The sequence below is a fragment of the Triturus cristatus genome, chromosome 8, assembly GCF_964204655.1.
Source record: "Triturus cristatus chromosome 8, aTriCri1.1, whole genome shotgun sequence".
In the NCBI taxonomy this organism is placed as follows: domain Eukaryota; kingdom Metazoa; phylum Chordata; class Amphibia; order Caudata; family Salamandridae; genus Triturus; species Triturus cristatus.
The window spans coordinates 451,672,079-451,698,410 of NC_140591.1; the positions used below are offsets into that span (position 1 = coordinate 451,672,079).

Sequence of the window (26,332 nt, forward strand, 5' to 3'; positions counted from 1 at the left end):
TTAGACTAGCACATCTCAACTTCTCCCTTCACTTTCACCAGACACCTTCACTCTGTCTCTCTCTCTCTCTCTCACACACACACACACACCCCGCGTCTGCAGAGGCAGAACAGGAGGGCTAGCCTTCTCATACTTCGCAGTCAAAACATGGAATGACCTCCCTGCGTGCCTATGGGCCTCCTCCACGCTTCCAGAATTGCATAAGAAGCTGATGACCTTGCTCTTTAACTAATACCCTGCAGACTACCTTCACACCTGCTCCAGCGCCTGAATACCCCTCAAGTGATTAGTTGAGCTATAAAAATCTCCGTAACATAACATGACATAACAAGGGCCTCCACATCTGTGGCAGAATCTCTGCACTCTGGGCGGAATCTCTGCATGGCGCACTGCAGAGTGCGTGCTGTGCTGAGAATTGCCCCGAGCGCAGAGATTTCACCACAAGTACAGAGATTCCACCACGAATACGAAGACTACGCCGTCGTAACTTCACTACACCTTTGCCAGTTGGGCCCCGAATGCCTCATGTCAACTCCTGCCAACACCAGCATCAGACCAATAGCCGCACAGGAATAGAAAATCATATTACTTACAGGCCGGATGGTGCAATGATGAATTCTAGCGCACCAGATATGGAGAACCCGGAGTTCTCCTTATGACCACATTCAAGGCCTACATACCAAATTAACTGTGCTAGAGTAATAGAGCTTACCAAACTAAAGTTATTGACTTGCATGTAGAGATCTTCCACTTCTTTTTCAGTCACCCCACTGGTGTCCTTTCGTAGTTTCTTGTAGGCCTTCAGGTAGTGTTTGAGCCACTGGAGCTGGGTCTCTCTGCTGGGCAACAGCCTATAATCCATTTCATTCACGCCTAGGAATAGAGTAAGTTATGAAAGTCACAAGGCAAGGCCAAAATGGATGAAGATGCACAACCATGCACAGAATGTCAATCTAAGTTCGTATCTAGCTGCCTGGGGAAGGAAGAGGGGGATGTGCAGTTTGCATGTGGGCAATCAGTCTTAAGTAAATCAGACTGGTTCTTTTTAAGCTGTAGTTTATCTATGAGTAATGCAAAGCAAGTGGAAGAACATGGCCAATGCAAATTCACCTGCAAATTCATTGAAATGGTTGGAGATGTCAAATGCCTGATAATTGTATCCAGCGTATTCATAGTCGATAAACCGTACATGTCCTGTGGGAAGGAGCAAAGTGGAAGAGAGATTAGAAACAGGAACCAAATTCATGTTTTTTTAAATGTACAAGAGTAGAGTGCCACCTTCTAATAACACAAAGGAAATGCACCCAATGTTTTTATGCTGAGCCCCTCTCCTTCCTTTGCATCAGTGCCAAGCTCTTTTAGCTTCAGTGATGCATTAGAGCCTTTGGGACTAGACTGCTACATTCGTGAGCACTGGCTCCACAAAAAAAGAGTGCAAGCCTGCGACAAAGACTTTTAGAAAGTAACACAGATTGATGTTGTATGTTGCAGTTCTATGGATAATTCCAGGACAAGGTTCAATATCAACATTTTTGATTACATGTGGAAACTATTACAGTGCATACACATCATTAATGTATTCATTCCATAAGCAATAAGACTAGAGGAGATAGTGAATAGCCAGCCTATTTCTTCAAGTCCATACATGAAGTTAATTTCACAAGAAAAATTTCATGTTTAAGTCAAAATCTACTAAAGGCTAAATACCTCTTTAGAACATTCTGAAAGCTGATTGCTGCTATTTAGTAACATGCACATAACAGTGTTATGGTTTGGTTTGCATTCTGCATTCTTTGGAATAATTATCCATGAAATGTTGAGTGCAGGCCAATTGAACTTTGTCTTCCTGTGAGGATGGATTTGCTATGCTGCTATGAATAAATCTTTCAACACACATCCAGAGTATCGATCATACTTTCAACAAATGGCGATGAGTTACAGAGGTATCCTGTCATAAGGAAACATCACAGGAACGGATTTAGCTCTGAGAATCCATCTTATCTTGGTGGATTATACTACAATTTTCTCAAGCACTTAACTATGCTTGTTTGTTGGATCTGCTGAACCTTTTTGAATCTCTGAGTGACTACTGCATCTGTAAGATTTATGGAAGTTTGGGACCGAGAGAATGTATTTCAGGCTGCCCGGACCAAGTGATTGTATTGTAAATGGCTCTCATTTCGGCCTACCGAGCGCATATTAGCCTTATCTTGTGCTGGGCAGCCTTGTCCTAAGCAGACACTGTTCTCTGAGCTGTTTTTGTTGCCAGGAGAGCTGCCACAGCACGTGAAGAAGCGTGAGAGTCAACATATGGAGCCGCAATACGCGATAACTTGGCACGTGAAGATCCTTCATTGTTTTTCGGCGGATGGTTGTGAGAAGGACTGCACGTTTGAAGTTTACCTTAAAAACCACTCACACAGACCTCTGTGACAAACTCGGAACCTACTTCCACCTCAGAATCAAAAACCTCTACGACAACTTCATCAGCCACCCTCCAAACGCCACAGCCGACCCACCCCCGCCCTCCAGACACACCAGCCAGCCCACTATCTCCAACTGGACGCCGATCACGACCGAAGACACCGCCTCGACCATGAAAGACATACACTCGGTTACCCCTACTGACCCCTGCCAGACGACTGGAAACGCGCAGAAGTGAGTCCCCTGCTCAAGAAGCCTACAGCCTACCCCACCGACCTCAAGAACTGCCGACCCATCTCTCTCGTCCCCTTCACAGCCAAAGTCGCAGAAAAAACAGTCAACAGGGAACTGACTCGATTCATCGAAGAGAACGCCATCCTCAACCCAACCCAATCCGGATTCCGAAGCAACCTCAGCACCGAGACCGCCCTGCTCGCTGCCACAGACGGCATCCGCACCCTCCTGGACCAAGGCCACTCCGCAGCCCTCATCCTACTTGACCTATCAGCAGCCTTCAACACCATCTCCCACCGCACGCTAATCACCAGGCTACATGACGCCAGCATACAGGGAACAGCCCTGGACTGGATCCGATCATTCCTCACCGGAAGAAGCCAAAGGATCAGTCTACCGCCCTTCCTCTCCGATCCTACAAAACTCACCTGCGGAGTCCTACAGGGATCATCGCTGAGCCCGACCCTCTTCAACATCTTCATGGCCCCCTTCGCAACCATTGTATGACAACAAGGACTCAACATCGTATCCTACACTGACGACAACCAGCTCATCCTCTCTCTCACCAAAAATCCCACCACCGCCAAATTCAACTTCCAGAAAGGAATCCAAGACGTCGCAACCTGGATGACCAGCAGCTGCCTGAAACTCAACGCTGAGAAGACAGAAGTCCTCGTCCTTGGAACCACCCCCTCAGCATGGGACAACACCTGGTGGCCGGCGCCCTCGGAAGTCCACCTACCCCCACAGACCACGCCAAAAACCTCAGCATCATACTTGACTCATCCCTCGCCATGAACCGACAGGTCAACGCCATCACATCCAGCTGCTTCAACATCCTCCGCATCCTCCGCAAGACCTTCAAATAGATCCCCCCTGAGTCAAGGAAGATAGTCGCCCACGCACTTATCACCAGCAGACTGGACTATGGAAACGCTCTCTATGCCGGCATCAACAAGTCCCTACTCCGCAAACTCCAGACAATACAGAACACGGCAGCCGGACTCGTCCTCTGCATCCCCCGGCACGAACACATCAGCCAACACCTGCGAAGACTCCATCGGCTCCCCGTGGTGAAAAGAGTCACCTTCAAAATTCTCACTCACACCTACAAATGCCTACACAACAACAGACTCAAATACCCCAACGACAGAATCAACTTCCACGCACCCAAAATAAACCTCCGATCGTCCAACCTCGCAGTGGCTGAAGGCCACGGTGGAGCTGCACAACTCGCAACTCAGGAAAACATTCACGGCTCAGTTTGAGAAGAAAAAGTCTTTCAACGATCCTGTCCAGTGTCTCAGGCAGTGCACCAGTTTTCTTCACTTTAATCTAACAGGCACCAAAGACACAGCACCTGTACCCTGAACTCAAGTCCTTTCCTAACTCCTGTATTGCTCCTCTGGCACACTGCTCTTTCGTTGGGGCCACAGATTGTATCCAGTGTGCCCAGGTATCTCTTGATCAACAAACAAAGGTGCAAACTTTACAGCCAGAATTTAGGGGCGTAATGCTGAAGTACCTGAAGCAACCCTTATTTCAAAGGGGGTCACCTCAAGCAAAAGCCTCCTTGCCGTTCTGGTCGGTCTGTGACTCAGCTGGGCATCAAAAACTGGATCCACGACTTCTCCTTTCTGATTTGTGACCCAGTCTTTCATCCAAGACAGTGGCAGGGGTACACACTTCATATCCCAGTGCTTCTGCCTTCACTGAGGTCCTAGTTGCCAGCAACGCCTGTGCTGGTTCCCTTCCCCGTGGCTTCAAGCTGGACTAATCTTTAACACACTGTGGACTGTCTGTTCCTTCGCGTTCGGTTTCATAGCAGAGGAGACTCCCTGCCTCCCACCTCAGCTGAAGCATTTCAGATCTAGGAATTTAACCTAGTCCTGGGAGGGTTTGCTCTTCCCAGAAAGGCGACAGCTTCTTATAAAATTACACAGGCAGGCGCGCAACAGGCCTAAAAGGGCTTCACGTTGACAAACAAATGCCAGCCATGTTTTATTTAAACAGCCTGCAACGACCTGGTCTTGACACTAAATGCGGGTTATAAATAAAGAAGTATGTATTTATTTGTAATGTGACTTTTCTGTCTTTTTTCCCTTTAATTATCAGTCATTGATCATTCAGGCAGCCCTAGAACTCAATTGAAGAGCTTTCTATTTATTTTTGCTGTTCCAAGTATGCACAGGTAAGCGCTGAAAATACAGCTTTAGTGACTGGTTATTTTTGTACCACCTGGGACATCAAAATAATGAGCTGGCAACCCAAATCATAAAACTGGAAGTTTGTTGCAAGATCAGAACATTATTTATTTCCTCCACCCACGATCCCTGGTTAATGCCATAATAGCAATAGCTTAACTCGTATCTGAAACCCTACGCCGCTGTCTATAACATGCTGAGTTACTTCAAGCATCTGGGAATGCACCCTGCATTCAGACAACTCGCTCCTCATTCTCACCCTTCACTTTCACGCTCACCCTGCATTCATGGCGATCGCAATGCCCTCACCCTGATCCCCATGCACTCACACCATTCACCCTGTACTCATAGTGATCACTCTGCACTCACAATGCACTTGCGCTGTTCACCCTGTACCTCACCCTGCAGTCACACAAGCACACTACTCAACCTGCCCTCATGTGACACACATGGAAAAAGCAAAATGCCATTGTTTGTTTATGTGCTTGAAGGTGTCCCTTTCTGTACATAAACAAACTTTTTCTTTAAATGCCATTTTGTTACTTCCATGTGTGCTGCATGAAGCAGCAAACATGAAAGTGACAGAATAGCATTTCTAGGATTGTTTATGTGCAGGAAGGGACACTTTCCTACACATAAACAATCCTCCCCTACACGCACACACCCTTGCACTCTGGTGCAAGGGTGCCTGCATTGGCGCTAAGTTGCTTAACTTGGCGCCATTGCAGAGGAAAAAGCAAGCCTGCACCCCATTCTTGTAAACATGGTGCAGCCTTGCGTTTCAGAAGTGGAGAAGAGAGGCGTTAAGCCTCCTCCACTTCCTTGTACATATCCCCCTGGGTATGAGTAAACAATGAGTAGCGCTATAAAAAATCAAATGTTTGTCAGAAAGGTGCTGTAGAGAGATGAGGTGCATTGTTGATGAGTGGTATGAGGGAATTCATGGAGAAAGAGGAAATGGAAAGGGGCGCCAAAAAAGACTGTTGCACTGTGTGCCATCAGTGCTAGCGCCAGTCCTGGCTGGGAGTGTTAGCCCTCCCTTAAGTTTGGGTTTAGTTGCACCCCTGTACTAAATTACAAAAGTACGCATTTCTATGCACTGCAACCCAGCCTTTCCGGGGGGGGCCTTGATAGAGACAGCTCTGTTTTTGCCCTGATGGCATGGAATAATTCCTAACCAGATTCTTGTAACTCCAGTTTTTTTTCATTTCTTTTTAATGTGATTGATGTGAGAGTCTATTACTATTGAGCCAATTCCTGCGCGCACAACATGTCCCCCTGGCTGTGACTGAAATGAAGAGGGATCATGGCCACAACCTCTGACTGTGGAATTGCGCACTTGCAGGGTTTTCACGGGGTTTAGACTTCCGGTAATTCCTGAGGCGCGGACAGTGCTGCCCCACGACCGTGAGCTGACAGATGGGAGGAGGGCTAAGGACATATATGGGCCTCTCTAGGGCTTATAGTGGGGGGGGGGTGGCTTCCGAGCACAGCACCGGAGCTCTTGGGGGTCGGGTCCCGCCCTGACTGTAACAGAGGTCGGGCTGCCTGTTCACCTGATGCTATGGGTAGCGCGCCTCGCTCAGCCTATGAACAGCCTAGTTTTCTGGACACAATATTATCAGATAATTATTTATTTGATGGTTTCTGTGTCCTGGGTGCCCTTGGGACCCTACGTGAGACGTCGGAATTTAAGTTCTACCGTGTTCTCTGAAATCCCACGACGGGTGCGGGGCGGAACCAGCCTGTCTCGGCCGCCAGTAATAAGTGGTGCACAGCAGTTACGTTACGTTGTGCCCTGTACATATATTTTATTATCAGTGCGGGGACATCAGCACAGCCACCACGAGCCCTGTTTAAGTCCATACGACTGATCCAAACGTAGCGCTCAGCACCAGAAGACTGGGGCTGTGCCTTGCGCTGTACATAGGACCAGGAGGGTGGGAATTGGTGCCCACCAACATAGGTGTAGTTAGGTAAGTCCCTTTGCATCTCAGAGGTGTCAATATACATGATTGTGAATGCTGCACGTTTTACCATGTCAAGACTGTAGAAGGTGCACTATGGCAGGGGAACTTGGGCGCATCCGCATCCATCTCCCGGCGTCTTATAAGGCAGGGCTTCTTCATATACACAGAAGGGACACTGGGTGCAAGTACTCAGGAGGTGACACCGGTGGCAAGTATACCCGGGGGGGGGGGGGGGGGGTCACGGTTTGCAAGTATACAGGAGGGGACACCGTGTGCAAACACACATGGGTAGACACAGTCCGTAAACCAGGACGGACTGGGATCAGACCTCCAGTGGCCGATATTATGTCAAGCATTTCATCCATCACTTTTGCACCCTTGTAGTAAATGCTGCTGCTCTACTGTAAGAGCCTTCACTAGTTGACCTATATATGGTGTCATGCTCAAAGCTCTACACCAGCCGATGGGAAATATAGCAGCACTGTTGAGAAGGGCCACGCCTGCACAACTGAAAGTATAGTAGCAAAGAGCCAGGGACTTTCCGCAAAACAATTGGCAGTTTTGTCAAAAGTGCTTACATATCGCTTTAGCAGAACCAGGGGGACGGCATGTATGCCCAGCAACCCTGCTGTAAGTAAGTCACAGAAGCCTTAATATGGTCTCATCGAACTTGCACAGTGGCTGGCAGGCAGCCTTTTCTGGGCTTGGAACCTCACAACCCTTATAATGACTGTCAGTAAAGGTTCACAGACAGGTTGAAGTGTTGGCTCTGGGAGGTCTCCACTCTGGCAACCGCCCGGGGCATAGTGGGTGTACGTCGTGTATATTCTATTTCTCGAATACAGGCTAGTGGACCACATTTATTTTCACTGTTGGGGCACAAATAAGGATACTAGGAACAATACCAATATCCTGGAAAATAACTCATGCGGTCCCTGCGTAACCCCAACTTAGAATGCTCTAGTGTGCAGACAACAATAAGAATTCTTGAGAATGTCTACACCACATAGATCATTTAGTGATAGATTGTTGGTTAACTTGTGGGGCTGTCAAAAATCCAGAGCTTCTCACTCAGGGGGTGTCCATACAAATGTATGTAGGGAAGAAAAACACGAAGGAAAGCCCCAACAATCCGTAGGTAGGTAAAGGTGTAAATGCAACCTTGGTTTCCTGCACCTGATTTGGATTTACACGGGAAGGTACAAGGATGACTATTTCATTCATTTATCTACAGATCAGTATAAGTAATATACAATTGGTTTTGTATACTGCAGGGGGAGGGACTCAATCATTTTCACCCCAGCCAATATAAAGCATACACACTTTCCAGATTTGGCATTCAGTCATAACACTAGGCAGCTCGTTGGACTAGGCATGCATAGTGTTAGATTTCCCTGTACTACGGACTCCCAAAATCATTGCTGCATCGCCTTCAGGTCGTGCAGAACCAAGCAGCCCGTCTCATCTACAAAACTCCCAAATGGCAGTCGGACAAACCTCTGCTACACAAACTGCACTGGCTACCTATAGAACAAAGGGCGGCCTTCAAGCTGGGCTGCCTCACGTTCAAATCCCACCACTGTTCCAGCCCCGCCTTCCTGACAACACTCATCAATCCACACCGTCCAACGCGCAATCTTCGTTCAGCTCTCCTCAACCTGCTTGCTGTCCCCAAAACCAAAACCAACAAATTTGGCGGCCGTCGGTTTGCCCACCTTGCCCCCAAATTTTGGAATCCTCTTCCCCTGACCATCAAATCCAGTAGCTCCCTCCTTCATTTCAGAAAACTGCTCAAAACCTTCCTTTTTCCCCCACTCGGCTAAATTCCGCCTCCTCTGACCCCAGACTCACCTCTGTCTTACAGCGCCAGGAAACCCACGGTGTCAGTGCGCTCTATAAATTCCACTTAACATAACATAACATTAGATATAGGGTCACAGCAAAGCTGGCGCAGAGCTTATCAACCGAAACCAGTAAAGGAATCCAGCAACTTGGGATGCTGCAAGAGTTCCCCTTCGACCAGGGACATTACGCTATTTTCACTTATGAGCAATATAGAAAAATGTGGCTAACGGTACAAGGGGTTAGTTTCCCATACATCGCTTACCTCATCTCCTTTACATACAGAAAGAACATCTATCATTGCCACGCCAAGTTTGGTAATAAGGCACAGTGACAGCATGGAGGTGTTTATAGGCTGGGGCAAACGTCCCCACACCTCCCATAAGACCACATGGCAAAGGAAATGTATCTTTTATATCCATTACAGAGAGCCAACATTTACCTTAGAATTCAGGATTGTTGGGCATGGTGGGGTGTGAATTGGAAGGATAGGAGTAGTGTGTTTGAAGTATATAAAAACAGCAGTTTTACAAAGCAATGATGTGGCTTTTACGCAGTAGAAGGGGTCAACTTCCCTTAAAACAATGCAAATAGTATTCCGTACACACTATCTACTTCCTACTCAATAAGGGCATTATATCTTTGCGACACTCATGCAGTCATAGCCATGCTCCCATCTCAGACATTTTGAAGCCCATCACAGCCAGTAGCACAAAGTCTTTCAATAGTAAGCCTATTGGCAGTAAACCACAAGGGTTGCAAACACTGGGCAGATGCATCTGATAGCTCTGGTAATTATACCAGATGGTATAGGGGCATCCATACTTAAGGCCTTCCCATCGGTATGGTGCAGACATGTACATTAGTGGGGTCAGGCACCTAGAAACAACGGTCTTGGGGGGTCATGTTGGGATGTTACTATGACCGGCAGGAGCAGGGTGTGGTGCAAACTGGCGAGGCCGCCTGGCATCCAGTTCACCACAAGCTATTCACTTATCGTTTGCTATGGGTGGGCAGTTTCTGGGCAGAGCTCCCTACTGGCTAGCCACTGATACCACTAGGGAGCATGACTGACTTTTGGGGGCTGCTGTTGAATTGTTAGGGATACCCAATTTCACAATAATGTGAGCTCACCTGGGGAATGATTTGGTTGGCGATTTAATGTCAGCTTCTAGCAAGTTTGAAGGCCACAGATTCAATGGGACGTTGCACATTCCTTTTGCCTTCTAAATAGGTAAAGCTTCATTGGCAGGGCCCAGTGCTGTAATCAGCATGTGAATTAAAGGCAGGTTTAGTGAAAACAAAACACTACCTGGACCTGCAATATACAGCCCAACCTCTAGCCTTGCTGTAGGGGAAAGGCTAGGGGTGGATGAGATTCATGGAGGCGATGACAGAAGAGGGTGAACTGAGCAGCACCCACTTCACGGGGTGGTCTCAACTTTGCATGCTACCCAGTAGAATCTGTATCTGGCATCTTAGAACACGCAGGCTGTGTGGGGGGGGGGGGGGCTGCACAGACATGGGGTTTTCTCAGGGGAATGGGTTCTCCCCCAGTCAGGAGCCGGAAGCAACGCGGGGTGACATAGCCCACATAGCGACACAGAACCTAATTTTAGGTACCTCGGCTAGCCTCCCCTCCCCCTCCAAATGGCAGAGGGGCGTACAGTTCCTCATTTGTTGTCTGTGCCTAGGAAAGATCTGATGGCCATCCTTTCCAGGCTCCTTTTGTAATTTTCCATGATGGGCCGTAAACTACACAAGGTCATCTAGATCAATTAGTTTGGGGCAGCTACATCGCATTGAGTGTTTTGTCAGGCGCTATTTGAATTTATCACCCGAAGCCATCCGCTGATTCCTGGGTGGGTAGATCCCCTGCGTATTCACCCCTAGCGAAAGACCGCACTTTACATTCAGACTGCAACAAAGTTATTGTCCGGTCGGATAAACGGTCCCCTATAAACCTGCAGGACGTAAGGTCAAGGCTATCCAGGGTGGCAGGCGCAGTAAGGACAATGTGGCGCTTAGCGTTAGACTTGGCCAGCAGCAGTATGTCCATTTGGGGGCTCTGATATTGACTTACAGGCAGACCGCCAAGCAAGCTGGACCAAGTACCTAGGTCACGCACATTAGGCTAAGGTGTCAAGTGGAATTACATATTGGGGGACCGCACCAGGACATAAAGCTTCACAGGTTAGATTCAGACGTAATGTTGTTGCACCTGATACTGTGTACTGCAACAGGCATTTCTCTAAGGCCTCTTGTTTAGACGCTCCAGTAGCTGAGCAGACCCGAACTTTGGGGAGGATGGTCACAAAGGTATATCAGCCTGGGGCGGCGAAGCTAGCAAGACATTTTCACACTCTTCTCTAACGGGAGCATGTTGGAGGAAACAGTGGGTGGGGCTTTCTATTTGGGCAGAGGACATGAGGTTCAAAGAGCTGTCCAGGGTCCCTTGGCTTAGCCAAATGATCAATGCACAGGAGGATGGAGGGGATTACAATGGCCTCGCTGTTGGCATCCTTGAATAACTACAAGGTACTACAGATAGGGAGCATACCAGCTACTCAGCGGATGTGTATCTCAAGAGGATCTGATACATGCGAGTGTAAGACCTTACTGGCACTTAGCATAACAGTCCAGTGCACTGCACAGGGGGTGAAGAATAGGTCAAGTCCCGGGTCAATTTATGTCTCCTTGTTCCTTTTGAAGAAGATGAGGTTTCACCTTTTTTAAAAGTGGGCATGGACTTGTTTGCTGGACCGGGAAGAGGCCCTGGTATCAGTTGGATGTAGGTAAAAGATGCCTACCTTTGTCCAGTGTGGGCATGGATGTGTTTTGCTGGACCTAGGAGAGGCCCTGGAATCAGCAAGCTGTAGGTAAAGATGCTTCGGTGCAAACTAGAGTGGTGTATAGAAAGGTGCTCAAATAAAGGTTGTTAAGCAACCCAGCATTTCTTTACTTTGCCAGGATCATTGGTCTGGGTATATGGCCTTTTGTGCGTCTTGAGGGTGGCACGAGGGGCGGAATGCAGGAAACGGAGGCATGGGTTGTTTCCACCACTAAGTTAATTCGGTTGGGGGGCTAGGCTTGCGCTGGAACAGCTTGCTGAAGATAGCTGCAGCACAGATCGGGGGGGGGGGTGTCTCCCCTCCTAACAGTGCGACATACACTTGGGAGGCAATGAGTTGACTTTCCTGGGTAGGAAGGCACTGCTGTAAGAAATGAAGTCCTCTATGCGTAAGATAAGCAACTTATTGGGGATAACCCCTCGTATAGTGTGGCGAGGAGCCCGGTCAGGGGAGGCCGGGAATCCTTGTGCAGCAGAGTTTACAGTGCCATGCATAAATTAACTGAACAGAGGGAGTTTAGCTTTATCAGGCATGGTTTTTAGCATGCCAAGTCCACAGGGTTTTGTTTAAGAGGGGGTTCACCTGACCAGAGTGGGAATGGACCTGTTCTTGCTTGATCTGGAGGAGGCCTTGGAATCAGCAGGGTGTAGGTAACTAGGCCTATCGTGGTGGGGGGCCCTGGGGTGACGGTGGCCACACCCAGTGCTGTGGCGGAGTTACAGGGCGATCCAGAGGCTGTAAGGTACAGAAGGATACTTTCTGCAGGAGCACATTAAGGGTGCTAAAGCCAAATATTCCCAGGGAGGTCGTCGCGTTGGACCCTGGAGGAGCGACGGCGCCCCTTAAGTCCTACGGGCGGTTGTGGACCTGAGCAACCGGGGGTTGCCTGCAACGCCCCCCCCCCCCTTCGCTGGGGAGCGTGAGTAAGGGGGTGGACTGACGGTCCACCGGTGGGAGAGGCTATCCCCTCCCCCAAATCTAACAAACACCGGTTGGCTAGGGCCACGGTGTAATTTGGCTCATCAGGAGGGCAGGCGGCGAGGGGCTACCTGCCCTTGGATCGCCCGTAAGATAACCTACCATGTTGGCATATTTGTTATGCAAATAAACCTGCAGCAATTTTCTCCACTAAGAATGTGTCTTGTCTGATTATTTCTCCAGGATATTGGTGTGGGAGGGATGGGGAGTGTTGCCGATATTGGCACTATGTGAAGGGTTACTGAGAATTCTAGTGATTAGTCTTGCGTAGCCACGAGACGTATTAGTTAGTAGCGTTGCCTCTCGAGGCTGCGCATGCCTTTGTTATGCTTTGTTATGTTTTAAATGGTGTTCCATTCTCATGGAGAGGTACGTCATCTGCGAGGCTCTCGGCAACATATATCAGTTGCAGTAGAGGCTCGCAAGTGACAGACGCTCCTAGTTGTGCGTGTACATTTCTGAGGAGTAAATTCACTTTAACCAGCTCAGTTGTGTGCAGCCTCATTGTTACATATTTGGTGACGATCGGATTTCAAACACACCCACTGACAAGTTTGCTGATTTTACCCTCGGCTCTTTGCATGGATATCGCACATGAAGGCAGCACTTTACAGGAGCAACGACATTGCTGCGTACCTGTGTGGTTCATTGCTGTTCCTGGAGAATCCTGTTTTGATTTGGAGCTTTCTGGGCAAACCACACGTATTAGTGGTTCCCCACTGTGGTTTTAGGCTCTTTGCCTTTCGCGAAGCATGTACGCGCATGCTCCCGCCTTGCCCATTGTTACCACAGCATCCTCCGCCAATCTTCGTCCTTATTAAGCATTCTGTTTCTATTGAAGCATGACTTTGTGTGTGCAAGCATTGAAGCATTTTGCCTCTTGGTTTTTGTTTGGCATAGTGAAACACTGCACACAATTTTTGAAATTGGAGGTTTACAGGTATTAAAGTAACTCCTACTATACTGGCAAATGACTTCCAGTACTGCCAACTGCTTGGGTATTGCTAGCAGTTTGTCTTCTATTCAAGTAAGTGCTTCATAAAGACTTGTAGTGATTCTCCAATCTGTTCCATTTTCTTTTTTTGGGGGGGGAGGGGAGGATTCACATGCTCCCTTAGTTTTCATTCTTCCATTTTCAGTGCTGCACAAGACTTGGTTACTGAAAGCTTTTTGGAGTTATGGCTATTGCGCAACATATATCCCAGGAACTAACTTTTCTACAATTACTTGGCAAACTTAATATCAAATAGCAGCAGTGGCTAAGAATTTTTTTTAATTACCTTGTGGCTATCGATGCATTGAAGTGTCCACCAGCAAGCAAAGCAGAAATTTAGCAAAGTTGCATAGGTTTGGCAGCACAATAGGTATTTGATAAATTACCAGTGTTTGCACCAGAAGGGGCATCAGGAGATAATTGGGATCAATGTAAGGAAACACTAGCGGGCATTGGCAAGAATTGCACTCAGGAACCCAGTATTATGCTTGAACTCCATAATTTTTTTAAGAGGAAGCAAAGCGTGGATGAATGTGTTGAGAAGTATGTTGCAGCACTGAGGATTTTAACTGCGACTTGCGAGTTTGGCACGACCACTGACATTTGCATTTGCAACCAATTTGTGTTTTTATGCTTCTCAAAGAAAATACAAGAAAGATTGCTTAGTTGTAGGAACCCTACTTAATTGGAAACAATAAACCAGAGAAGCTATTCATGGAAACCAATAAGTGGTTAGTGTTGAAAATGTTTCCCCTTTCACAAACGTTGATAACATCCTAAGCCAGTTTCCCACCTTGTTTTCTGATAAGGAAGGGACTGACATAGGCTTTGAGCATCACATCCGTCTCAAACCAGGGGCTCAACCAGTAGTACACAAAGTCCATCCCTTGCGTGCCAGAGACAAATTGAAAGGTATTCTTAAGAGCCTGTGTTCTGGGGGGATCATCGTGCAGTGTGATTCCTCGCAATGGGTTTCTGCCATTGTTGTAGCCAGAAAGAGATCTGGGGAGGTCAGGCTCTGTGCTGACTTATGCTCTCTGAATCGGAATATACTTAGTTACTGTCATCCTCTCCCTAAAATACATGAATTGCTAGATCACTTAGGGGGTTCCGATTTTTTTTCCATTATTGACCTGCGTTTATCGTACCATCAAAATCCCCTCATGCTGATTCGCAGGAACTAACCACTTTTGTGACTCCATGTGGATCGTTCAAGTACCTAAATGTACCTTTTAGGTTGGCCTCCGCTGCTAGCTTTTTTCAGAAGTTAATGGACAGTCTCTTGGAAGACATACCTATGGTTCAAGCCTACCAGGATGATATATTGGTATTCGCTAGCACTTGGAAGGACCACAACAAAACTTTGGAAAAGGTTCTGTCCAAACTCAACATTGTTGGCATGACTGTTAGACGTGAGAAGTGTAAATGTGGGTACAGGAGCTTGATTATTTGGGACACACCTTAGCACCTGAAGGGAGCAAACTGAAAGTTTCTTTGATCAAAGTCATTCGTGGTACTGCTCTGTCCAAGAATAGAGATACCTTGCGCTCATTCTTTGGTTTAGCAGAGTATTATGCTTGTTTTGTGCCTGGCTATGCTCAAACTGTGGAACCGTTGGGGGCTTTGTTGAGATAGGGGACCAAATTCATATGGACAGACGAACTGCATAGTACTTTTGTCAAAGTACACAACCTTTTTGAGGAGACCCCTGCACTACATTCTTTCCAAGATGGTCAACAAGCATTTGCAATGCAATAGGTCTCGCATTTACGAGAGTTTGAGCTATTGACATTGCAAATGACAGTGCCTTTTATTTTTGTTTTCGTTTTTAAAACATAAATAAAAGGCATTGTAATTTGCAATGTCAATAGCTCAAACTCGCATAAATGCGAGACCCATTGCATTGCAAATGCTTGTTTTTTAAATGCATCTGCCATTCTGAACAACGCTGAGGAGACTACTCATTTTGTTAACTGAATTGGCCAAAGGATGTAAGGCTTCTAAAAGAAAATACAATATAGCCTCGTGTGTGATACCTAGGTTATGACATTTCTGCTGATGAGCACCATCCGCAGACAAAAGTAATTTACAAGTTACCTCACCCAGTAGCCTGCTCTCGTATATGCTTACTTTGAAATGGCGAGATAAGGTCGCAGTGGATTTACTGATTTGCAGGTCTAGTGTGCCCAAAGCAAAACAAAATTAAGACAACCCAGGGCCCTTGCATGGGTCAGAGGCAGCAAAGAGTGCCTTAGAGCAGGTAAAACCGGCATTATTGTATTTGTATTGTATAAAGCGCCCAATAATCCCCGAATGGATACCCTGTTGCTGAACTCAAGTCAGGGAATGCAAAACCTTTGCAGCAATAGAAAAACATGCACAGATTGTAGAAGAGAGAAAAACAGCTAACTCGTTTAAAATGATCTTTGACATGAGTCTCATGTTTAGCGGATGGTCGCGATGTAGTTAAGAGGTGGTTACATATTCTTACCTTGTGAATGCAGATAGTGAGAGGTTGCATCATAAACACCCAGATGCCCGTAGTGAGCAGTTGAAGGAAAGCTTGCTTGCAAACACGTAGCCAGTGGCTGGTGTACAGAATAGGCTTTTGGGTAAATTATAAATCAAGCGACCAACCATACTCTGAATGCTTTGCAGGCAAGTGAGTCTGTCATGCCAACATTTAAAGCATTAATATAAACAAGCTTCAAACATGTTCTGCATTCATTCTTTTCCCGGTTACTATTGTTGGGCCACATACATCACAACTTTAACCACTACAGTTCTTACAGGGCAACGTGGAGGCATATCCCGATGGTGAGCATGGACGCTCAACCAGGGACGTCACATAAAATAAAAAAGAATTATCCTTTCTACGATGTTACACGTCCTCCTCAACACTTCCGACAGAACTAGGAAACAGTATAGGAGAGGAGTTGGTTTAACGGCTAGGGCCCTCGACCTCGAATGTGGGGAACTGGGTTAAAGTCGGCAATGACGCTGAACATCCTGTGATTCTGGGCAAATCGCTTCATCTCCCCGTGCCTCACAAAAATGAATGTGTTCTCATATAATGCAACTGGTGATATGTAAAGCGCTCTGATACCCGATTCGTGTCAAGCTATATAAAACACTGTAAATAAATTTTAAAAAGTACTGTGATCTGCAAACACTGTACTTCCTTCCACTTAATTCATTTCAAGCCAACAGTATAAATAAAGTCACCCAACTTTTCCCAAATTCTCACTTAAACGTTGTGCCCAATGATAAAAGAATATGACGCTACACTCGCAGAAACATGAGGGGAAATGAGCGCGTCCAACGGTTCCACACGCACAGCTGGCAGACCGCTGAGGGTTTCGTACAACACTACTTACTCGTGCATGAGGCTGAACACGGACCAGAAGGATGGTACTGCATGCTGCCACATACCGATTTCGGACAGGCCACGCAGACCCACGTCCATCCTAACGCTCATTCGGAAATGAAAGAGAACTCGCGCGGCAGCAGGGGAGGGGGCCTGCGCGTATCCCTTGCGGGAGCGTGCGACCATATGGCACCACCATATGGCGCTGCGCGCTCCCGCAACGAAATCGCCAGACGTGCACGCGTTGCCATTGCAAGCAATGCAACGCGTGCACGTTTTTGCCCACAAAGCTGTGCCGATGGCATTAGGTCTCCTCCTATGCAGCGCATGCGCGCTGCGTAGGCGAGGCCTAATGATGCAACCAGTGTTTCTATGCTAGACCCGTGTAGCGACCCGCCCCCCCCCTTCGACACTCCTCCTTTCCAAGACCTGTCAACATTTCTCTTCCTGCTCATGTTATACAAGGCTTAGTGTAAGTAAATACTATGTGTTTACCCTCAGTCCTTCTGGGTAAAGCCTCAGGCCCTCCATCGAGGGACGGCAGCTGTGTGTGACTGCAAAGGCCTGTCCCGACCAGGATGGGCGGCGAAGGCTGAGTGCGCAGCCTGCTCCCATCTGCCGGATCCCGAGCGCGGCCTGCCCTTCCGCCCGCACCCCGCACCCAGTCTGGGCTTTTTGAATCTCGCCTTCTCTCGCTCAGGAAGAGCCCTTTGTTAGAGAAAAGTGAAACAAGCGCAGTGTGTGCAGGCTGCACAGTAAGCACCTGCCTCGCCCTAGAATGCGTCTGGCTAATTATGAGGCTTATAACGACGTAACACTTGGGAAGGGGCTCGAGACACTATCACGACTTCTGACTACTTCCTTCCTGCTTCCCCAATAAAGGCATCACTGCTTTTCCTATATGAATTAGACTTCACTGAAGCGCTGCAAAGCCAAATGTTAAAGTGCACTCGCTGCACCTACTGCTCGGGGTAGTTCAGCAGCAGACTTTTACTTTAATAAAACAAGCGCTCCCATGACGTATTTGCTCGGCTTTCTGAGCCGTCCCACTTGGACGGCTCTCGCCTGCCAAAAGGTTTCTTGTCTTTATGGGGCCATGTGTTTGGCCCCATATAGATAAGAAACCTTTTGCGACCAACGCAAAGCAAGTGAGTCCGTCCAAATGGGACGGCTCAGAAAGCCATGCAAAAACGTCACCGACACCTCTTTTCCAATGGCTGGCCACCGTTTAGCATAAACGGTGACGCCCGCCAATGGAAAAGAGGGGCGGGGCTTAAATATGTATTAACATTAAATCTCGCCAGCGAGACTGCGCTTGCGCGCAGCCTTACGCTAGCGAGACCTAAAAAGTGGTTTGTAAATTTTGACGTTAGTGTGTTGGGGCTTGGTGCAGTTCTTGGTCAGTGGATTGCAAACAAAGAACATACAGTTGCCTTTACCTAGAGGACATTGCAAGCTGCTGAAACAGGTTACAGAACCATTAAGCATGAAGCTCTCGCATGTGTATGGGCTATACAAAAATTCAGATCTTATATTTGGGGGCGAGAATTTGACGTGTACACATCACAAACCACTTATGCACATCCTGAATGGTGGTGGGACGAATAAAGGTTGGGCCAGGTTGGTCTGTTTATTGTTCAATTCACAAGAATACCACTTTGTCATCAAGCATCTACCTGGGAGGAAAGAACTTCAGAACAGACTGCCTGTCCAGGATAGCTCTGGAAGATGAAGAAGATGAGGTTGAAGAGATTGAGTGCGTGGTGGCAGCCTTGGATGCGGTGTTGGAGTGTGTACTCATTACTGAGAACTGTTGGTGGGAAGCATACTCCAAGGATCGCATTCTTGGTGAGGTCTAAGAGTTCATTATTGATGGTGGCCAGCAAGCAGGACACTGTCTGGTGAACTGAGGAGTCTTGCTCAGGTGGTTACTGAACTGTCAGTTGGATGATATGGTAATGTGCCGTGGTCTGTTCATTCCCCCAGAGGGTTGGGTAAGTCATCATTCAGACTGCACATCAAGGATATATAGGTGTAACTAAGACCTGCAGACATCTTAAGCAATACTATTGGTAGCTGCCACTTGGACCTCAAGTAAGGGTAATGATTGATGATTGCACAGAATATCTTTTATCTGATAAAAGTTGGAAGACTTTGAACACACCACTTCATCCTATACCGTACCATTTCCACGGGAACCCTGGGGCAAAGTTAGGCTGGATTTTTCTGGTCCTTTTTTGTTTTTAATTTTGCTTTTATTACGTTTTCAAACATAATACAACCGCATTTTGTCTAGCATTGTCAGATTCAGTATGGTATATAGTTACAGCAGCCAGCACATCACAACATGTGCTTCTGTGTTACAATTTGCATACACCCTGCCTGGTTTATTGTCTGTGGAAAAATTAGGCTATCTTTTGATGGGAGTGCAATAAATCTGGTCCATGGCGTTCCTCAAAGGCTTAGTCTCCACCTCACCAAATTATCTACATTTCACTCCATTTTCTAACCACTCCCAAACAGCTTTAATCCTATCAATCGTTGTCAACGATGATACATTACAACAAATAGATGAGCTAGGCATAAACAGCCGACTTCAATTCAAGATCACCTTCTGATGAATTGAGAAGTTGGGACCATCCACCTTCAGTCCACACTGAGATTCCCCTCCTCCCGCAAACTCAACCCCCCTCACACCGCCCACACACACAGCCATGCTGAGGCTACTGTAGCAATTAAGCCAAGAGTCCTGGTGCAAGGGTGGAAAATTAGCCTCTCCTTGCGTGGCACTGTGACTGGCGGCCCTTACCTCTGGCCCCGCCGGCGTACAACTGGGGCAATTATCGCTCCACTAAAGAGCTAGCTGGATCAATAAAAATCATACACTCATGATTAGATATAGATTAGACTGAAGTCAGGAATGTTTTCAACTCCAAGACACGTTTTTTCTCTAAATACCATGAGCTTAAGTATGCATATTCATTAAAAGCATACATTTTAAAAGCAAGCACACTTACCAACTAGCACCGACGCGCCTATTTTACCAGAGCTTTGCCCTCTCTCGAATCATATAAACCAGAGTCCTCCTCGCCACAACGAATGACTCCCTCGGCAAACATGCCACCGGGCTGCATTCAGACTCAGCAGCTGCACAGTGCGTGCTCTGGACTCCAGCGGCTGCCACGGGTCCGTGGGATTGGGTCTTGGCGGTGGCAGGGATCATTCATGATTATGCTTTAATTACCGCGCTGCAGTGTAAGCACTGCCCTGGCATTGCCACGTCCTGCGTACTGCCGCACGCAGCCATGAGGATTACTTCCTATTTTAACTAATACATTGTAGCCAGCAGCCCGCAAAGCCTACCAGGTGCAGCACTCTCGCACAGGCCTGCGCAGAGGCATTATGACTTGACAGCCAAGGCGGGTGCTATGCCTATTGGGCGTGAATTTGCATTTCAGTGCGGACCACCACACTGAAATGCGTTAGTCTAACACCTGATGCGTGGTTCTTGGCAGGGCTGTGAGTAACACTTTCTCGCTAGCAAAATCAAGCCATAAAAAGGAGGGAAACGTATGTAGAAATTACATGCATAGCTGTCAAAGTTTCAAATTGCTCTGTGTGACCTTTTCATGATTTCAGTGTAATTATTAGTGACATTTCAATAACTATGAGTGAAGCTTTCGTTCCAGCAAAAGATAGCTGGCAAGTTTCATTTTCCTTATGTGACATTTTCATATTTTTCTTGTGTTTGTGTAACATTTCTATTCTTATGTCTGATGCGTCTCAATATTTTGCTTCCCAACAACATTTTGATCCATAACCTATATAACAGCGAATTAATTAACATAGTCTTTAATCCCTATTAGCACTGCACCTTAAACTGTAGAACTTGTGATTTCACATCTGATTTTAGTGTGTGTTGCCTTTGCATACTTTACAAAGCTTGTATTGCATCTTATGATGTTTCATGTTGTTCTGAAATAAAAAAGGCATCTACATAACACTTCAAGCATATCGAATAGAGACCAATTCCTTTGCAATACAAGGTGTTGCAGGATTTTCTTTGAAAAAGACGTCTTCACATCTACCTTCAATAACCACTGTTCAACTACTAACACTTGAACATGAGTGATCACTGGTACTAGGCAGCAGTTAAAAGGTGTGAACCTTTTATAGCTCACAAATGTACAGAGTCAAGAAGAATCAAAATTAAGCAAAACAAACTAATATGAGCAGAGAACTACATTAAATCACAATAGACTCTTTTTTATCTGAAATCCGCCACTCTTTCAACCTTTTCCATTTTAATGGGATCAAGCACAACAAATACACTTTCCCGATAGTGACAGAATTGTGTCAAAGTTAATTTACTGTATTATTGCTTGAAAGGGTGTTCTAACTTTAACCAAACACTGTGTAAGGCACCTCAATGACAAGCTGGGTGATGCTGGGTCAGTCTCCTTGTAATTACCACACACTCTTTTGGCATTGCAAGCCAATGCGCGGGGCAGTTTTGGAACATGGTTTTATGCAACTCTGGGGCCGATTCTGATCCGGGTCGAACAGCTCTCTGAGAGCTGTTCGTAGCCTTACCTTGTGACCGACTCGTACCCTGAGCTGGTCCGTCCTGGCGATGAAGTACCATCCGTATAACTGACAAAAATCCGACCGACACATAGGCTGTGATTCAAGCTTCATTCTCCGTCCGAGCCGTAACTCCGAACGCCGAACCGAGTCGCCCAGAAGCAGTATCCATAGCAGTTTCCGGCCGGACAAGTACGATGCGCACATCATACGCGCCAGACGGGTCGCCACGTACGGCACGTCACAGCATCTGGAAAAGAAGCATATCAGGTACGATTCGTGCCAGAACTCAATCCACGGCTAAGAGACGGACCAGCTTGCAACAGGTACGAGACGGAGCAACAAGCAACGTGTACGAGACGAACACAGCATGAATCCCATCGCGCAGGTCATACCAGTACTGTACATCTATGACCGGATCAGGAACAGACGCGGACGGCGCAGACGGTAAGTTAGACACCCACCACACAAACTAACGACACATACCCGCAAAATGGCACACACACACAGGGGATTCATATCCTGGCCACTAGCAACAGGCCACCATAGGGGTTGCATGGCCAGCACCACTACCACCCCCACTCATTGGGCTTATGTAGCCCATCACTCCTGCCACACCCACCTATAGGGGACCTGTTGCCCAGCACTCCTGCCACCCCCACTCATAGGGCTTATGTTGCCCATCACTACTGCCACCCCCACTCATAGGGCCAATGTTGCCCATCACTACTGCCACCCCCACCCATAGGGTACCTGTTGCCCATCACTACTGCCACCCCCACCCATAGGGGACCTGTTGCCCATCACTCCTGCCACCCCCACCCATAGGCGACCTGTTGCCCATCACTCCTGCCACCCCCACCCATAGGGGACCTGTTGCCCATCATTACTGCCACCCCCACCCATAGGGGACCTGTTGCCCATCACTACTGCCACGCCCACCCATAGGGCTAATGTTGCCCATCACTACTGCCACCCCCACCCATAGGGGACCGGTTGCCCAGCACTCCTGCCACCCCCACCCATAGGGCTTATATTGCCCAGCACTCCTGCCACCCCCACTCATAGGGCTAATGTTGCCCATCACTACTGCCACCCCCACCCAAAGGGGACCTGTTGCCCAGCACTCCTGCCACCCCCACTCATAGGGGACCTGTTGCCCAGCACTCCTGCCACCCGCACCCATAGGGCTCATGTTGCCCATCACTACTACCACCCCCACCCATAGGGGACCTCTTGCCCATCACTACTGCCACCCCCACTCATAGGATAGGTGATGCGCCACACATCCATCATACACCAACATTAGGTATGTCAGCAAAATACATCCCACCTAACATCATGACAACAGTGTGTAGTCTGTAACCAATGTCCACAACAGTGATTATGACTTTGAACATACAATGTAACTACCATCACATGTGTGACTAAAAATGGAGTGTGGCCTACACAAGGCAAGCATCACTAGCACTGTGATAATGTACAAATAACACCCCCTCACTGTGTAGAACAAAAGTTAAGTGTGTGGTTCCAAACTGCAGCAAATGTTGAGCATTGTGGTGATGGGGTCCAAAACCCCCCTCATCACAGTGACCAAAAGGTAAGTGTCATCATGGTCAAAGCTGCAAATGCCAAACAGCATGTATGATTTCTTGTCCCAACACATGAAACACTTTTGGGGCAAAGTAGTGGTTGTGTCCCTGTTGTACGTTCTAGTGTTTCTGCACCATAGAGACGAATGTCTCGTTGCCATCTGTGTCACGTGACGCCCCGTCCTAGCAGGACTGGCGGCTCCGTGACGCGGATGGGGACGGGACATTCAAGGAGAGCGCGGCCGGCTAGTGCAGATCGCCGCTCCTCGTGGGCCCAGTATATTACGTGTTTGTGGAGGTTATTAATAATAAATCTACACGCTGTTACCAATCCGATGCCAGTGTCCTTCCTGTTATTCTTGGCACAACAAATGGCGACGAGGGTTCTGAGATCTGGGCCCACGAGTGTCTCTCCATGACCTGCTGCCTTCGCCGGTTGAAGCGGAGCCCTCCCACGTGGGTGTCTGCTGCTGAAGCCCCTCCCTGCATCCTCTGGTTCCCGTTTTGCTGCCTGCCTCGGCCGTCTTCTGGCCACGTGCTCCTGCCTGCTGGTGCTGTTCCCGGGGCCTTTCTGTGCTGGCGCCCCCCCCCTCTGGCCTCGATTGACCTGCAAGCTGCTGTCTCCAGCCCTGAGTGCCAGGTACTTTCTGTTGCTGCGGGGTCTCGCCTAGCGGTGCTTGCGCCCTGCTTGGTGCTTCTCCATTGTGCTCACGTTCTGCCAGGCCTGGGGTGCTGCCGCTGCGTGGGGGTGCCTGCCTTCCGTGCCACGTCTGTGGGGAGTGTGCGTCGTTCACGATGGCGCACGGTGGAAACATCTGTGTCCCGCCTCTCTTCCTGGAGGTTCCCGGCAAGCCGTGCATGAAGTGGAAGAGCTGGTTGAGGGCCTTCGAGAACTATATTGTCTCCATTGATGGCGCAGGGTACGCGGCGGAGCGGAAGAAGGCGCTTTTGTTTGGACTGCTGGGGAAGGCTGGGCAAGAGGTCTTCGACAGTTTGCCCGTGTACGTGAATCCGCCTGGTGTTACCACTCAGCTCAATGTGTTCCAGGAGGCGGTGAAGAGGTTAGAGCTGCAATATGCTGAAGAGACTAACATCATGGTGGGGCGCCACAAATTTGCTCTTCGGAAGCAGGATGAAGGGGAGACTATAGAGGAATATATTGCCTGCTTGCGCGTTCTGGCCCAAGACTGTGAATTTGCGGGCATGACGGACACTTACATCAGGGACCAGGTGGTGTTCTACTGCCATTCCAAGAAAGTGCAGGAACGATTACTGACATGCCGTGATCCTACGCTGCAGGAGGTGGTGGCGATTGCGAAGGCCATCGAGAGATCACTGGTGTCCGCAAAGGAACATGCTAATACTAGCCACGCTGCCAATGTGTTTTATGTGCAGGACAGAAGCAGGTCCGCCCAGAGGCCTCCTGAAAGAGGGGCGAGTGATAAGGGGGCGGGTAGGAAGCCGCTCGCTTGCCTCAGGTGCGGAGCGCTGGATCACTTGGCGGACAGTAAGGCTTGCCCTGCGCTTGGTAGGAAGTGTACTAAGTGCATAAGGGTGGGTCACTTTGCTGCCGTGTGCAAGACCAGGAAGTCAGCTAGCAGTGTGAAAGTGAGTTCTGTGAGCGAAGGTGATCTCGAGGCGCTTGGGGATATAGTACTCTCTATTGATGCGGAGGATGGGCGAGTGAAGGGGCCCATAGGCTCCGTTATGATCGGCTCTGTTGAACTTCCGTTTACAGCTGATTCAGGTTCCCCTATTACTCTGATTTCCGACACAACGTTTGATGCGAAGTGGCATGATGTGCAGTTGCGTGTGACGGATGTGAATCCGAAAGCGTTTGGGGAGCAGGACATAGTGATGAAAGGGTATTTTTCTGATACCCTCACTTTCAAAGGGAGGGCCATCACTACCAAGATTTACGTGGCCGAGAAAGGGAGGAGCCTTGTGGGATGGAAGGATCTGGCGAAGTTGGGAGTGATGCTAATCCCAGGGGCAGCAGATCCCATAGTCCTCAGGGCAGACTGGGTCAACTCTATTCAGGCAGACGATGAGCCGGGTGGGTTGTCCGGAGTTCTTGCAAAATTTAGTTCAGTCTTCGCCAATGAAGTAGGACGTGTGAAAGGCTTTGTGCACGACATACAGCTGAAGGAGGGGGCTATGCCGATCAAACACAAGGTCAGGACCGTGCCTCTCTCGGTCAGGGCGGAACTCAAGGCTGTGCTGGACAAGTTGGAAAATGAAGGTGTGATAGAAGGTGCCGGTGCTTCGGAATGGGTGTCCGCAATTGTCGTGTCGAAGAAGAAAAGGTCTGGAGACATCCGTCTATGCGTGGATCCGCGTTCCCTCAATAACAATATCCTGGTCAATTGTCACCCTCTGCCCAACATTCAGGACATTTTGGCGTCAACGTCAGGGTCCCGGTTCTTTACCCTGATTGATCTGAAGTCTGCGTACCACCAGGTCTGCCTCACCGACGGCTCCAAGAAGCTGACCACGTTCGTCACTCCGTTCGGGGCGTACAGGTATGTCCGGCTGCCATTCGGACTCGCCTCTGCTTCGGGGGTGTTCCAAAAGTTGATGGATCTGTTGTTCTGTGACATGGAGGGGGTCGAAGCGTTCCAGGACGATATCTTGATTCACACCAAGGACGAAGCGGAGCACCTGGTGGTGTTAGGCAAGGTGTTGGAGGTCTTGCGTGAGAAAGGGATGACAGTCTCCAAAGACAAATGTAAATTTATGGAGACCAAGATCGAATACTTGGGGCATGTCCTGACCCCGAATGGTATTGCTCCCAAGGATGACCTGGTGAAAGCGATCAGAGAAGCTCCGTGCCCTGGCGACAAGGACGCCCTGCGGTCTTTCCTGGGGCTCAGCGAGTACTATTCGAAGTTCCTGCAGGGGTACGCGACCACGGTGGAGCCACTGAGGGCCTTGCTGAGGAAGAATGTCAAGTACATCTGGGCAGCGGAGCAGGACGCGGCGTTCGAGGCCGTCAAGAGGGGTATCGCATTGGCTCCGGTGCTGCAACCTTACAACAAGGACTTGCGGAATGTGGTCACTGTCGATGCCAGTGCAAAGGGCATTGGGGCGGTATTCTGCCAGTTCCACGGGCAGAAAGAAAACACCATCGCCTTCATATCCCGCTCTTTGAGCGACGCCGAGAAGCACTACAGCACCATCGAGCGCGAGACGCTCGCCTGTGTCTGGGCGGTGGAGAAACTGAAGAACTACTTGTGGGGCAAGGTGTTCGAAATCGTCACGGATCACAAACCCCTGATCTACATGATGGCC

The 26,332-nt window shown here is 48.4% G+C and overlaps 1 protein-coding gene across 2 annotated transcripts in view; it reads right to left on the bottom strand.

Moving 5' to 3' along the window:
• Positions 1 to 26,332, bottom strand: part of LOC146802299 (ethanolamine kinase 2-like) — a 221,956-nt gene that overhangs the window by 63,110 nt on the left and 132,514 nt on the right. For both annotated transcript variants that reach the window (XM_085621874.1, XM_085621875.1), the window contains exons 5-6: positions 1,111 to 1,194; positions 713 to 873 (exon numbers count right to left, since the gene is read on the bottom strand). In XM_085621874.1, coding sequence (XP_085478000.1) covers positions 713 to 873; positions 1,111 to 1,194 — 245 coding nt within the window. The remainder of the gene's footprint in view (positions 1 to 712; positions 874 to 1,110; positions 1,195 to 26,332) is intronic.